Source organism: Cyprinodon tularosa, unplaced genomic scaffold, assembly GCF_016077235.1.
Source record: "Cyprinodon tularosa strain WSP-4 unplaced genomic scaffold, ASM1607723v1 ctg687, whole genome shotgun sequence".
In the NCBI taxonomy this organism is placed as follows: Eukaryota; Metazoa; Chordata; class Actinopteri; order Cyprinodontiformes; family Cyprinodontidae; genus Cyprinodon; species Cyprinodon tularosa.
This window is the reverse complement of record NW_024039437.1, coordinates 300748-316360: the sequence shown is the minus strand read 5'-3', so window position 1 is coordinate 316360 and position 15613 is coordinate 300748. Positions and strand designations below refer to the sequence as shown.

Below are 15613 nucleotides of genomic sequence, written 5' to 3'. Positions count from 1 at the left end.
TACACCAATTCACTCAGACAGTGAGTCAGTGTGTGTCATAAGTTTAGCGTTGCATTCAGGAAACCATGAAAATAACCCCTCAGTGTGCCCAACATGTTATTTCAACTTCAACACCAAATAAAGGGAAACAACTGGTGAATCTCTCAACCTGTCCGATGTGATTTTAAGTTTCCCTGGAGTCCTTTAGCAACAGCAAAATCTGTATAACTCAGCCTTGTGATAAAACACACTTGACATGTTGTAGTATGGCTTAAATACATTTTTATTTTCCACAAATACAACCAAAGAAGTTTAAAACCACCATAAAACAGCTGCTACCGACATGTTCTCCTCACACATAAATAATGCATTCACACTTCAAAAATAGAACTCTCTCTTCACTTCCGTTTCCAACAAAAACAAAGACTTAACGTGTTCAAAGGCAAGAATCCACCCATCACTTCAGTCTTTGGGGCTTTTGCTAGTGACAGGGACAACACTGATGAAAAAGATTTTAACAGACATTCCAATGATTTGGTTCTGTCGAGAACAATTCAAATATGCAGAGCTTTAATCAGGCCTAGCGTATCTCATTTCAGCATGTGGGCAAATGAAGCCGGTGTGTTCTGTACAGCAGCATCAATAGAGCAGGAAGATAAAACCGTAAAAAAGAATGAAAACGACAACAAAAAAAGATTTAATAAAACAAATCATTACATTTCTATAAATAAGAAGGCAAACATGACACTTGTTTAGCATGGTAAACACAAAAAGTTGAGGTTGTGTGTTAATAATGAGGGTTTGTAGAAACGGGCCGGTCCTTTAAAGCTCCTGGTATGAAGTTTCAGGGGCCGTGTAGTCCTCATTGTTCCTGCAAATAGTAAAACAAGCAAGTTAGTTAAAAAAATATCCTGAAATGAACTAAGAAACTGAAGAATAGGAACTCCTTTTTCTTTTATTTAAAATAATTATTTTAAGATGAGATGAAGCTGTAGAGTGGTGTGGCCCCCCGGGGGTCAGGCCCCTGGTGCTCTGTCTGCCCTTCTCTTGTGGATGTGGCCATCCTTATTACCCCATTTACACTAGCCTTGAAAAACCGATCCATGCCAAGACCGGTCTGAGCTCGGATCAGTTAACCAGGCCGAGCTCTGTTCTGACGACCGTTTACGCATCATGCTCGGTTCCTCGACTCCTCACCTCCTGGTGACGATCTGCGGTATTACTGCCAGTATTGAAGGAGGAAATCAAGCAGTTGGTGGTGGTAATGCACCAAAAGTTGTTGCCCAACCGCCATAAAACACAAGAAAAGAAGATTTCGATTGTTGTTTAAAGTTGTTGTTCTTCTTTGATTTTGTGTTGGTTGTCAAGCAACTTCCGGAGGGGCATTACCACCAACTACTGGAATGGAGTGTGAATCGGGATGTGCACCCAGACCGAGATGACGCGTTCTGCTCATGTGCTCTTGTTATCAGAGAACTGAGCCAGGGAAAAACCGAGCCGAGCCCAACTCTGGAACTGGTCTGCAGTTAGCGCGGTCCGGTTGTGTCTAGCTCGGTTAAGTTCAGTTTGCTTTGCATTTACACACGATAAGTTATCTCAGTTCTTGAGCTCGGACCGGTCTCGGCTAGGGTTGTCACGATACTAAACTTTTCAACTTGATTCCGATACTAAGGAAAATATTCGATACTCGACACCATTTTCAATACCACAAGGATAAAAACAAAGACCCCAAAATTCTACAGAAATATTTTCATTAATAAATAAAATACAATAAACAATAAGAATAATATTTTGAGGTTGTATGCTGTGCACAATATTAAGCAAGCTTGATAAAAAAAAAACGTATAAAATTAATATTAAGTGTTCCTTCCTTGGCTATGCTTTGCACACATAACAATGACACTAGCCAAACTGGTTAAGAAACAAAAATAATTCTGAGCAGCAGCACCTGTTACAAAAAAAGTCTGAAACTGAATAGTGCACAGAATTATTCAATCACAGTGTTCTGAAAGTGCATTGTCCTCTATTCTGCACTTTAGATGAATGGTGGCACTGTATCGATGCTTTTAAAAACGAGTATTGTATCCGGATACGATTCAGTATCGATACTTTTGACAACCCTAGTCTAGGCACGGTTTTTTTAAGGGTAGTGTAAATGGGGTATATGTCTGAGCTCCCTGTGTCCCAGTGACCTGCGGTGCCTCTAGATATCTACTTCGCCTCTTTATCGGGTCTGTGCCTTGTAGGGTGAGTCTGGGGCCGCCCACACCTGCTATTGAGCATATTTTCCTTTATAAATCCTTTATACGCAAGCATGCTCATACACACCAATACTAAATACTAAGCTGCAGCTACAGATATATGGCATCCTGAATAATATTGTGTAATCACCACAGGTTATGCCTTAAGGCTGATTTATACTTCGAAATTAGGTCATCTGCATAGGTGTCGCGATGAACGCAGATATGCCCCCGCCCCTTCCCCAGGCTTTGCTGCACCTCTCCCAAATTGTAGATGACCGCAGACAGGAGGCCTCTGATTGGTCAAATCTATATCAGACCCACATCTAATTTCTGATTTTCTCCCTTTGAGTTGTGGCGTGGAAAAAAGATCATGCTTCAATATTGAGCATAAATCAAAAATGTCTGCGTTATACCTGCAACAAACTCCCTTTGACACACTGCTGCGGGAGTATAACCAGCCCTTTCCACACACATGGATATCTGAGGGATACCATCGGCTCTGGAAGCTTTTTGGATGTTTACTTAGGTTCTCTGTTTTCCTCTTTCTGCTGTTCTGTTCTCTGTTTTTTCTCCCTCTAATGCATGTGTAAGAGTAGACTTCTAGGAGTTAGTGTTTATCTTTTTTATTGTCTATTTTTGCTGCTTTGTTTTATGTTCTGTATTTTCATGCACTCTTTCGCATCTCCAATTTCCCTCTCCCCTTAGTTCTTATTACATCTTTCTTTCTCAAGTCCCTTTCTGTCTCAGTTTTTATTGTATACGATTTTACTCCCTAAATAATTTTCAATTAAGTTTTATGTACAAGTGGAACTTTATGGCAACAACCATAATGGCCCGCCTGTGAAAGCAAATCTGTTGGGCTATCATCTAGCTCTGAGACATCTATTCCCAGAGACATATTGGCGAAACAGGACACAAAACAAATAAGATGAAGCAGCAGAGATCATTACCTGGGCCAAATAAAGCAACATAAACATAGAAAAGGGTTCCATGCAAAGTTTTGGGGGTTTTTTGTTTTGTTTTTTAAAAACCTGAACATTTTTGAATTTCATAATGACAAAATCACCAACTTTAATCTTTTTTTTTTAAATGTCCAGTTTTGTCTTCACCCATCCTTCATTGTCATGCATCTAAATAAAATAAAATCCACTGCAACACATATCCTAAAAGGTCACCCAATTGAAAAAGTGTTTGCCAATTATCACTGTGTGTACAGCAACAGGAAACGGTTTAAATATGTTAAACAGAGCAAAGTTCAAAGCATCGTCTGAAAGTTAAAAGTTTGCCCTTTATTGGTCCTCTGCAGGGCAAAGATCCTTATTGAATGCAATGAATACAGCAAACATGGGGAGAAGATGCTCAGGTTTGACTGGACAGAGAAATTTTTCATAATTAATGGGGAAACAGATGAGCCAAAGACAGGCTACAAGACTTTGGACTGGTACTTAGGTTCACTTTCTGGCACCACAACATTGAACATGCAGCCAGAGCTGCAACTGGATGGTTTAGATCAAAGCATCATTATGTGATAGAACAGGCTGGTCAAAGTCCAGACGTAAATCTTAGAGAGAGTCTTTGGTGAGAACAGAAAAATCAATGATCGCTCACTCTTCTTTGTCCAATTTGACAGAGCTTGAGGTGTTTTATAAAGAATGTGCAACGTCTGTAGATGGGTATGGATACACACTCAGTACATGACTGTTTTTCCCTCAGTGGAATTAGAAATTTGTAATATGAGGGGCATTAATATGATGTCTTTAAAGGAATCTGCCACTTTACTGGTATCTTTGTTACCTGATATTGCTAAAAAAAAATAAAAAATAAAAATTAAAAAATTAATCAAAGCTGAATCTATTAAGATGATCCCTGATAGGAACCGGGTTCAGACTCCTATGCCTACCGGTAGGCAGAAAATGAATATAAATGAAGATTCCTTATGCTGTACCAGCCAGATGCCTTGTTATGCAACTGTCAGGTATTTAGCAGGAGATTTGTCCTGCAGTAGCCCGCCTCAGCATGTTGGGACAGAAGGGCATGCATGCCTGCTGGAGCGCTGCAGCACATGCATTCATTCATATAAAGGAAGTTCTTATTTCTGCATTAGTTTTATAGTAGACCGAGTCACCCTGCGTGCCTTTTTTTTCCACTTCAGCCTCTCTCAAAGTGGTTCAATCACTCTGTTATTTCCTAAGCATGCAGGTTCCTCTGAAGCAGTGGCGCTGTTAGTTTCACCCTCTACAGTTCTAGCAGCTACAGCAGGTTTTGGCATCAGAGAAATAACTGAGCTTCCAGCTGTTTATCCTTAGCGTGTTTAGGCAAACAGAGCCTCGCTCTGTTGTTTCCACACCATCCCAGGGCAAACAGACTGTTTGACTTTCTTCTTTTAATGAAACAAACCAGAAACCTTCTGAGATTACCTTAAGGAAAATAGCACACTGATTGACGCTTGTTTTCCTTTCAGGACCATCTAATGTACTAAATCTAAATCTCTTTAAACCTTTGTAATCACAAATCTGTTCCTTGGGTAATGGTAAGTGTGGTGGTATAACTATATTTAGATATTCAGTTAAGTAAGTACATGCAATCATGGGTTTACCTTTAGAAACAGATTGCTTCTGTAATCTCAGTTATTAGTCCTTTAACTCAGTCACTGAAGAAACTAAGAGGTTTAATCAGAAATTAACCAAAGTTGTTCTTATTTGTCATCCTGGATGACATGTTTACTTCCTGTTCCTGAGCCAATCATGTGAGAGTTCCCCAGGTTGCCAAAAAGAGCATTTGACCTGTGAAGCATGGTAGCCAGTAAAAAGGTTATCAGAAATGGTCTCAGAGAGAAGCTGTCAATTTTTTTTTCACAGCTGCTAACTGAGGCTTATTCGACTTCACACGTCATCTTGAATTCAGCTGCACTACATCCTTGTCTCTCTTCACTTTGGGCACGAGCCATATCTGATTTGTCTGTTGCTGGTGCCAATTGTTTAATTTTCAGTTATTATTTGCAGGATGCAGTCTCAATAAAACAGTCCCAAACCATGCTGCCATCATTACTGTGCCCCATGCATGGGAAAAAGTTTCTCTGTGGTCCAAACTGTTTCTTTTCTCCAAAAAAAAAAAAAACACTTTCCAGTTAACCAACAAGTATTAGTTCTGCCCGCAGCACAAGAACATTTCCTGACCTTTATCAGACCAAGAAGTAGTAGTTCTCCATGAAGCAATGCTCATTTACCAGTAAAAACCTCAAACAAACCCATTCTGCTGGGAGTCGGAGGTGATTTGGCTCATGAAACAAAGTGAAACAGAAGCAAAAAGGTGAACAGTGGGGTCTGAAACAGAAATCACACATTAAAGAGGCAGCTGTGTTTTGAGGGAAGGTTCAGCCACTCACCTAACTTCCTCTTCTTTCATTCTCTGTGCAGCCTGCTTTGACTGTTTGATTTGCAAGTCCAGTCTGTGCAAGAAGTCTTTGGCTGACAGTTCCTCGGGTTGAGGCTGAGAAGGTCTAGAGTTCTCAGGGGGAGGGGATGAGGGCGGCGAGGGGCCCTCGATGTCCTCCATCATAACATGAGGCGTTTTTGTATCCTGGCACGCCGTCTCGCTGTCCCCATCAGGAGACTCCAGAGACAGTCCGTTAAAGATTGAGCGCTTCTCGGACACCACGGGGATGTTGAGGCTGTTCCTTAGGAAGATGCAGTCGTTGCTAAACAGCTTATTGGCTCGTTTGATTTGCTCCATCTGAAAAGGAACAGGAAGATAAAAAAAAACAAAAAAACAAAGAAAGATGTTGGATTCTTTAGGAATCTTTTTTTTTTTTTTAAGATCTCTTTCAGAAAAAAGGGGAATGCAGTGCAGTGGGGTTTGTTAGTTTAGACCTTTTTTTCTTTTCTAGTTTATCAGGCTAAATTTCATCTGTATTAGGGCCAAAACTGACAAGAATGGAAAATCTAGTATATCACCTCATCAACTTATTAAAAATGAAAAGTGTTGATCAGAAAGACAAATCTAAAAGGTTTTCTTAGCAAGACTGATGAAGGAAAGTTTAAGTTTAAGATGGTGAAACATGGTGACCTGCTCTGAACTGGCACCATGCAGTCTGCACAATAGTTAACATGTGAGAACTAAGAGCAATTGTTTTTGACTTCCTGTGTGAAAGGTGGTAAAAGAACCACAGCTACCAGGCTGAGTGCAGGTAGGCATCAAATGAGACACTAATGGACTCATTTATTTTCTGCACTGATGGTTTTAAATTGAGTTTGAGTGAACAAACACACATTAGAAGAAGTCAAACATGGTGGCATCTAGTGATGATGGCTGCTGTAGATGTGCCAGGCAGTAATAATTACCGTAATGTTTGTCATAATGGTAAACATGAAAGTATAAAGGCAGCGGCCTTACCGTCACACCGTATCTGAGAGCAATCCCCTGCAGGGTATCACTGTCTGTAACCCGATGCTCTATGTATTTCTCGCCCAGGGATGCTGTGACGCTGGCTGTACTTCCGTAGGACCGGATCTTGGTCCGGGCCAGGCTCTGGGACAGCTCGCTTTCGGACTCGGAACCGGTCCTGGACCGCGGGAAGATGGGCTGGCCAAGTCGTCCTCCTCCATCCCGCATTGGCAGGACAGGGGAGAACTCCGCCATCTTCTCTGGTGAATAAATAAAGAGGACAGATACCTCTGTTTGTTTAAACGGCCCGAGTGTCTCTATGCAGCCGAACTACTGCCAAGGTTTAGGCGGCTGGGAGAGCTCCATGCCGGCTCTTTTTGGGTTCCTCCACCCTGGGGAAAACGCTCATGTTTGGGGAGGACAGCCTCACTGCTCCACTGTCGCCTAGATCCGCTTGATGAAGCTCATACGACCAGAAGGAACGTCCAACTTCCGGTCAGACTTTCAAAATAATTCTCAGACTGCCGTCGGAAATATTTAAGGAAGAGGATTAGGGCCACTGAAAAAATCTCAGAATTCTGACTTTAATCGCAGAATTCTGACTTTTTCCTCAAAATTCTGAGAAAAAAAGTTAGTTGACAGAATTCGGTCATAATTCTGCGATTAAAGTCAGAATTCTGAGATTAAAGTTAGAATTCTGGCTTTTTTCCCATATTAAACTGAAATAATATTTAAAAATCAGTTAACTTTTTTTATTTTTTCAGTAGCCATAATTCTCTTCCGTAAAGATTAGATATCCCTGTTTCCAACAAATAATCAAACCTCCTTAGTGTTTGTTAGTTAATGTAGATATATTTTTATTCTTTAAAGTCACAATTATTGCGTTACTCTAAATGCGTTTACTATGTTTAAAGGGAAATTCTATGGTATTTAAGTTATTTTGTTAAGTTATTTAATGAGGTGTGCTGGTTTATTTCCAAAAAAGGAGCTGAAAAATGTAAAATTCAAGACAAAAAAATAATAAAAAAAAAAAACATATATATTTATTGGAATGACATACAAAAGTAAAGATAAAGGCTCCTATCAAAATGATGTTAATCTAAAACATAATATTAGAGATTTATGTGTTTTCTGTGTTGCTATAAGGAAGATTATCAATAGATGCAAATTCTCCTTCAGTTTCAATTATAAAACATGTTGGTCATAACTCTTTGTATTTTGTTTAAACTGACAAAAAGTTTAGTTAGAACCAGGAGTGTTTGTGTATGTAAATCTATGTATTAAGTTTTACTAAACATGGTTTTAGTATTTTCCACTGAAAAACACACAAAAAGCTCCTAAAGGTAATCTATTACTGCATTAAATAACATTAGATAAAGATTGCAGTAACTGCTAAATTTATTTCCTAACTGTGAACTATTAGTGCTTACATCTTACCATGCAAGCAAAGGCCTAATTAAAGTATTTGATGAGTATGTTCTTTTATTTAATCTGGTAACATTTTGTGAAACATAATTCTTTCACACAACTACAGCTAAATATTAAGTGTTGCTGATGCACATGACTAAATTAAACTTTTTTTCATTTGAAATTATTTTAACTACATGAATGATAAGCAATGAAAGAGTATATTGTCAAATTCATATTTTAACTTAGTTCTTCTCCTGACTATTTTTTTTATCCAATCTTGAGGGCTATCATCCAGCAACCTCTCAGTGCATCTCTTCTCCAAAAACACTTAACTCTAACAGCTTTTTTTATTCATCTTGCTTTAGTCGTTCAGCTCAGCAAAGGCCTCATAATGGGCAACTCATTTGATTCAGGTGTCTTGAGAAAGTCATTCATCTTAAAATTGCAGGATGGCAGCTTTAGATAATTTGACTTAGTAGATTAAAGACAGATGACTATTTAATTGCATCTGATGGTATAAAAGCAAAAATCCACATCTTTTGTCCACTGTTAATTACATTAAGTTCTTTTAAAAATAAACAATAATCTAGTTTAAGTCAAACCAGCTTAAAAAAATGTATTATAGACTAAAAATTCGAAGTGTCTAAAAAAAGATTAACCTAAACACAAAATGTCAGCCAGCATGTGGTGGAAGTCAACTGATTTTCAGGCCATGATACTTAATTAGAAAAATAAGTGAATATTTGAGTAATAATTTCACGCCGTGTGGAAAGGTTTGGCAAGGCTCTGTGACTCCTCCACCATGTCTGGGAAATGTGAGGCCGGTAATTTGTGCAGGACTGTGAAAAGATGTGAGTTCACAGGCATGTGGTGGAAACAGTCTATTTTCTAATCTGTACACACAGCACAAGATGTAAAAAAAAAAATAAATGGGGAATTTCCCAAGATGGATAATCATAAAAAGTCTGCTAAAGTCTGTTTATATACTGGTTTAAGTTCTCCACTGTTCCCTGTAATCATATTAACATCAGCTAAACAAACAGAGTTACTGTCCACTGTAGTTTTATTTCACTAGCCAATGTAAACTGACCTTAAAAAACACAGTGAAAACACCTGGAGTGTTAATGAAGTATGGATTTCCACCCTAAAATAAGGAATTTAAAAGTTCACTAAAGTAAATGATATACCTGCCATTTTAAACAATATGTTTTGTTCGATTTTACAAATATTTGGAAGCATCCTGACTCCATAATTTTTCAATGTCCTCAAATATATCTCAAACAATTTCAAGCAAAATGCAAATAAACATCTTTTATTTGTAAAAAGAAAGATAAAATTCAAATAAACAGGAAGAAGGAGGAAATAATTCAGAGTGACTTAGGAGATTTGATCAGTTGCCTTATGTTTTTCATGATTTCACAAGAGTTGCGTGTGTGTAGGTTCACAATGCAAGTAAGGTTGTTTTTTATGGTTGTTGTTTTTTTTATTCCACAACAAAACCAAAAGAGCTTTACAGAAAATCAAGTGAAAGTCACCAAAATCTCACAATGGTTAATTATTGTTTGAAAAGAGGTAAGTATGTAAAAAAAAAAATTAGATATGTGAGATAAAAAGAAATTGGTCCTTGTTGTTCAACTAGCGACTCACCCAGCGAAATGTGGTGAGTTGTTGGTTGAACAACTAAAGCTGAGTTGTACACGCGCCAGTGAACGCACCTGCCTTTTCTGATTCTAAGTAAATGCAGCATCAAACAATAGTTAAGGCCTGCCCAGCATGAGTTATTTTTTACTCTTTTAAATAGCATATAGCTTTGATTTTGGTGTGCCTCCCCAAAATATTTAAAGGTCCCTTGTGGGGCCCAATGTGAAAACATTCCTGAGGCCCTTATCTGAAAAATAATATGCTCAGTAAACATCTGCAATTTTAATCTTTAATACTCACTGTCGGCTGTCAGGCAAAAAAATCAATCAATAACGGTAAAGTATTATTCTTAAATGTTTTTTTTTATATATAAAATGTGGCTTCATTGTACGCTACTAAAGCAAAGTAAATATATTTTGTTTACATTCAGGTTTATATGAAAAGATTCCTTTAACTTCTTCTCGCTTGATGATTATATACGGTAGTGAATCTGTAAGTTCAGCATCTTAATCCTTTTAAACAGGACAAAAATCTATGTTCTACTGCATTTTGCACAATATTTTGCACTGCACCTTTCCATGTATGCACCATCATTTTTTAAACTGGTGTCTTTTTCTGCTACAATGTTTACATTCACTGCTGTATATTATAATGGTAATGTTCATTTCACTGTTGCAAGCTGTAAACAATGTAATTTAAAATGACAATAAAGTTTGCCTAAGTCTTATTTTCTAGATTTTAGGACCACATATCATGTGGTCGTTGATAGAATTTGCGAGACAATACAAACTGAAAATGAGCAGATTAAAACTCCAGTATCTGTTCTCAATCTGGACTTCTGTGAAAAACAAAGCTTTGCTCATCATGTATTCATTACTGAACAGATAGTGAGTGGAAATTTTCCTTGCCACCTGCCACTGCCGTCTGTGCACTCTTTATTGTTATTGGTTATTCGGATGGCCAAGTGGAGGAAAACTCGCTGACGTTGTTTGGTTTGTATAGGGAACTTTGTTCATTTATTAAAACACACAAAGGGCTTTACCATACTGACCACCGACGGTTAAAAATGAGTGAACTAAATGTGGTGTCATTAAGAGATAGTAGTTTCTCTGAGAGCAGTACAAAGGCAGCAGGTGCCTGTATGAGATGGACAGAATGTACTAAGAGGAAACATGATCCGCTGTGGAACAAATGAGGGAGCAACAAGTGGACTCATGATCCCTGAATGCTTTACTTATTCAATCAGCCTCAATCGGTTGGACATGAAGCTGTGCTCATCCTGCTGCATGACATTTTCTAATGGAAATCAGGTCATTAAACTTATGCAAGAGAACAGGAAGAGGGAGCGTGTTGCATTAATTAGTCATGATGCACTCAACATGACATGACACTTTTTTAGACTGAACTGCAAATCAGTCCTGCAGTCATGTAATATTTACTTTCTATCATTCAACATGGAGGATTTAGCACATAATGGTAACGGTCTAATCATTCAATAGTTGGATATGCTAAAAGTACACAACAATTCTTTTTAAAACATCCAAAGCCCATTTAGAGGACTGCCTTCGGTCTATATGCTGGAAAACTAAAAAGGAAACATCTGTAGCCTTTAAAAAGTGAATAAAGAACAGTTTGCTTCTCATTTTGTAACCAAGATAACGATCAGCATCCTGATCCAAATCCACCCACAGCTTCTTAGGAGAGAGGATATGACTGACTGTGCCAGTTCACTCCCACTAATTTATATCTGGGAAGGCTCCAGGCGAAATGTGCTGTAGCTTATTTTACCTATGTATGTATTTTTTCTAGATGAATAAAGTACAGAATATATATATATATATATATATATATATATATATATATATATATATATATATATATATATATATTTAGCAGAACCACCAGATACACAGATATTGTCCTGTTGGACACCTTCATGGTTTTGGTTAAAGTCAGAGGATGTGGAAAATTGGTTTTATTCTGACCTCTAATGGACATGGTTGAGTATTACAACTCAATTATTCAATCAAACTTTATCTATAAAGCTCTTTATATAGACAAGACAGCAGTGTAGTAGCAAATAAAATACACCAGAGTATAATATTAATGGATAAAACACCATAAAAAGGAACTTGATCAATAACTTGATGAGAAAATTTGGAGATTAAAACAACACACAAATGGATGCGTCATCTTTGATCTACAGCATAATAATAAAATAAGTTAAATACATTGCTCCAAAAAAAATTAAAGGAAAACTTTGAAAACACATCAGATCTCAATGGGGGGAAAAAATCATGCTGTTTATTTATACTGATATGGACCACTGCACCAGCATAGGGTCTGACAATGGGTGCAAGCATTTCATCCAGATACCTAATGGCAGTCAGGGTGCCGTTGTCTAGCCTGTATAGGTCTGTGCGTCCCTCCATGGATATGCCTCCCCAGACAATCACTGACCCACCACCAAACCGGTCATGCTGAACAATGTTACAGGCAGCATAACGTTCTCCACGGCTTCTCCAGACCCTTTCACGTCTGTCCCATGTGCTCTGGGTGAACCTGCTCTCATCTGTGGAAAGCACAGGGTGCCAGACTTGCCAATTCCGGTGTTCTGTGGCAAATGCCAGTCGAACTCCACGGTACCGGGCAGTGAGCACACGGCCCACTAGAGGACTTCAAGCCCTCAGGCCACCCTCGTGAAGTCTGCTTCTGATTGTTTGGTCAGATACATTCACACCAGTGGCCTGCTGGAGGTCATTTTGTAGGGCTCTGGCAGTGCTCCTCCTGCTCTTCCTTGGACAAAGGAGCAGATACCGGTCCTGCTGATGGGTTGTAGATCTTCTACGGCCATGTCCAGCTCTCCTGGAGTAACTGCCATCTCCTGGAATCTCCTCCATGCTCTTGAGATAGTGCTGGGAGACACAGCAAACCTTCTGGCAATGGCATGTATTGATGTGCCATCCTGGAGGAGTTGGACTGCCTGTGCAACCTCTGTAAGGTCCAGGTAGCACCTCATGCTAACAGTAGTGTCAGTGACACTAGCCAAATGCAAAACTGGTGAAAGAGAGTCAGAAAAGATGAGGAGGGGAAAAAATGTCAGTGTCACCTATAAAACCATTCCTGTTTTGATGGTCGTCTCATTGTTGCCCCTCTAGTTCACCTGTTGTTAATTTTATTAACACTAAAGCAGCTGAAACTGATTAACAACCCCCTCTGCTACTTACCTGACCAAATCAATATCCCAGAAGTTTAATTAACTTCATGCTGTACTCTGATTAAAAAGTGTTCCTTTAATTTTTTTGAGTAGGGTACAATAACAATATTAAATGATACTCATTCAACTGCAGTAGTAGAATAAAAAAAAAGGTAGAACATTGGTAAACACATTGGAATTTAAAATGATAAACACTTACCCTTAGTTATGCTTCTGCCAAAATCAGATTCAAAAAGGAAAATTGCAATTAAACAAGATAAAGATCTCAGATTGCATTAAAAATTAATAAAAATATAAGATAATAACTCTTAATAAACTCAGATTAAAACTCAATCAAATGGATATGTTTCCAATTTCCTTTAAAGTATCCACACTGCTATACCCTTCAGTTTTTTTAAGGTTACAAAATACAAGCAGTTTACATAAATATGACGGACCTAAAACATTAAGAACAATAGAAAAAAATAAAAAGAATGTAAAAGATTTTAAATTGTTTACTTCAGGTTTTCGTGAAAAGTCAAGCAGCTTAATTTCAGGATATGTCAAGAAACTCTTTATTTTATCCAGCAGGTTGCGCAAGTGACTACAGGTGCTGGTCATAAAATTAGAATATCATGAAAAAGTAGATTGATTTCAGTAATTCCATTTAAAAAGTGAAACTTGTATATTATATTCATACATTACATACAAACTCATATATTTCAGATGTTTATTTTGTTTAATTTTGATGATTACAAATGACAACAAATGAAAATCTCAAATTCATCATATCAGAAAATTAGAATATTGTGAAAAGGTTCAAAATTGATGGCCCCTGGTGCCACACTCTAATCAGCTAATTAACTCAAACCACCTGCAAAAGCCTTTAAATGGTCTTTCAGTCTAGTTCTATAGGCTACACAATCATGGGGAAGACTGCTGACTTGACAGTTGTCCAAAAGACGACCATCGACACCTTGCACAAGGAGGGCAAGACACAAAAGGTCATCGCTAAAGAGGCTGGCTGTTCACAGAGCTCAGTGTCCAAGCACATTAATAGAGAGGCGAAGGGAAGGAAAAGATGTGGTCGAAAAAAGTGTACAAGCAAGAGAGATAACCGCACCCTGGAGAGGATTGTGAAACAAAACCCATTCAAAAATGTGGGGGAGATTCACAAAGAGTGGACTGCAGCTGGAGTGAGTGCTTCAAGAACCACCACACACAGACGTATGAAAGACATGGGTTTCTGCTGTCGCATTCCTTGTGTCAAGCCACTCTTGAACCACAGACAGCGTCAGAAGCGTCTTGCCTGGGCTAAAGAGAAACAGGACTGGACTGCTGGTGAGTGGTCCAAAGTCATGTTCTCTGATGAAAGTAAATTTTGCATTTCCTTTGGAAATCAAGGTCCCAGAGTCTGGAGGAAAAGAAGAGAGGCACTTCATCCACGTTGCTTGAAGTCCAGTGTAAAGTTTCCACAGTCAGTGATGGTTTGGGGTGCCATGTCATCTGCTGGTGTTGGTCCATTGTGTTTTCTGAGGTCCAGGGTCAACGCAGCCACATACCAGGAAGTTTTAGAGCACTTCATGCTTCCTGCAGCTGACCAACTTTTTGGAGATGCAGATTTCATTTTCCAACAGGACTTGGCACCTGCACACAGTGCCAAAGCTACCAGTACCTGGTTGAAGGACCATGGTATCCCTGTTCTTAATTGGCCAGCAAACTCTCCTGACCTTAACCCCATAGAAAATCTATGGGGTATTGTGAAGAAGAAGATGCAATACACCAGACCCAACAATTCAGAAGAGCTAAAAGCCACTATTAGAGCAACCTGGGCTATCATAACACCTGAGCAGTGCCACAGACTGATCGACTCCATGCCACGCCGCATTGCTGCAGTAATACAGGCCAAAGGAGGCCCAACTAAATACTGTGCTGTACATGCTCATACTTTTCATGTTCATACTTTTCAGTTGGCCAACATTTCTATAAATCCTTTGTTTTTATTGGTCTTCAGTAATATTCTAATTTTCTGATATGATGAATTTGAGATTTTCATTTGTTGTCATTTGTAATCATCAAAATTAAACAAAATAAACATCTGAAATATATGAGTTTGTATGTAATGTATGAATATAATATACAAGTTTCACTTTTTAAATGGAATTACTGAAATCAATCTATTTTTTCATGATATTCTAATTTTATGACCAGCACCTGTATTTTTATAGAGGCCCAGAATTTTCTGGAGTTCTTCATGCATTTCTATCTCTATAGTTAGCTTTTTCTATCAAAATGCTCATTAGTTTTAAAGCTCTGTCTGCAAGGACCCATTTAACTGCAATTTTCAGGGAGGAATTCATACCATCCATCATGCACAGCATGTGCTGCCTTCATCTTTAGAGCCCCTGTCTGACATCTGGCTTTCCCAGAATAAATAGGCTCACTGACTGAACACCTCTTTTCTATTATATTGAGCCTTTTCAATTATAAATTCAGCTGCAAAGAAACACAGCTTACATGCCATTTTGGCTGTTTCCTTTATAAATCTCTACATTTACTAATAAAGTTCTTCCTGTATCCTTATATTTGGATAAGGACTTAATAGTCCCTCCAACACAATGAGGATCTCCTCACAGTTTGACATGTCTGGAAGTCTTCCAAAATGAGAGCACTGAGGTTAATATACAAAATGCATTTCTCTAATACGCAACTTTAGTCTAATTTTTTCTTTTCAACACTTTCTAAATGTAATGCAAATACA

The 15613-nt window shown here is 38.3% G+C and overlaps 1 protein-coding gene across 1 annotated transcript; it reads right to left on the bottom strand.

The window, feature by feature from the left end:
* Window positions 1-241: 241 nt before the first annotated feature.
* On the bottom strand, window positions 242-7093 carry lysmd2 (LysM, putative peptidoglycan-binding, domain containing 2). The gene is made up of 3 exons (XM_038267858.1): window positions 6615-7093; window positions 5608-5954; window positions 242-850 (listed from the first exon to the last, which is right to left on the bottom strand). Exons 1-3 carry the CDS (start codon window positions 6858-6860, stop codon window positions 802-804), a joined length of 642 nt encoding a protein of 213 aa, XP_038123786.1. The 5' UTR covers window positions 6861-7093; the 3' UTR covers window positions 242-801.
* Window positions 7094-15613: the final 8520 nt, after the last annotated feature.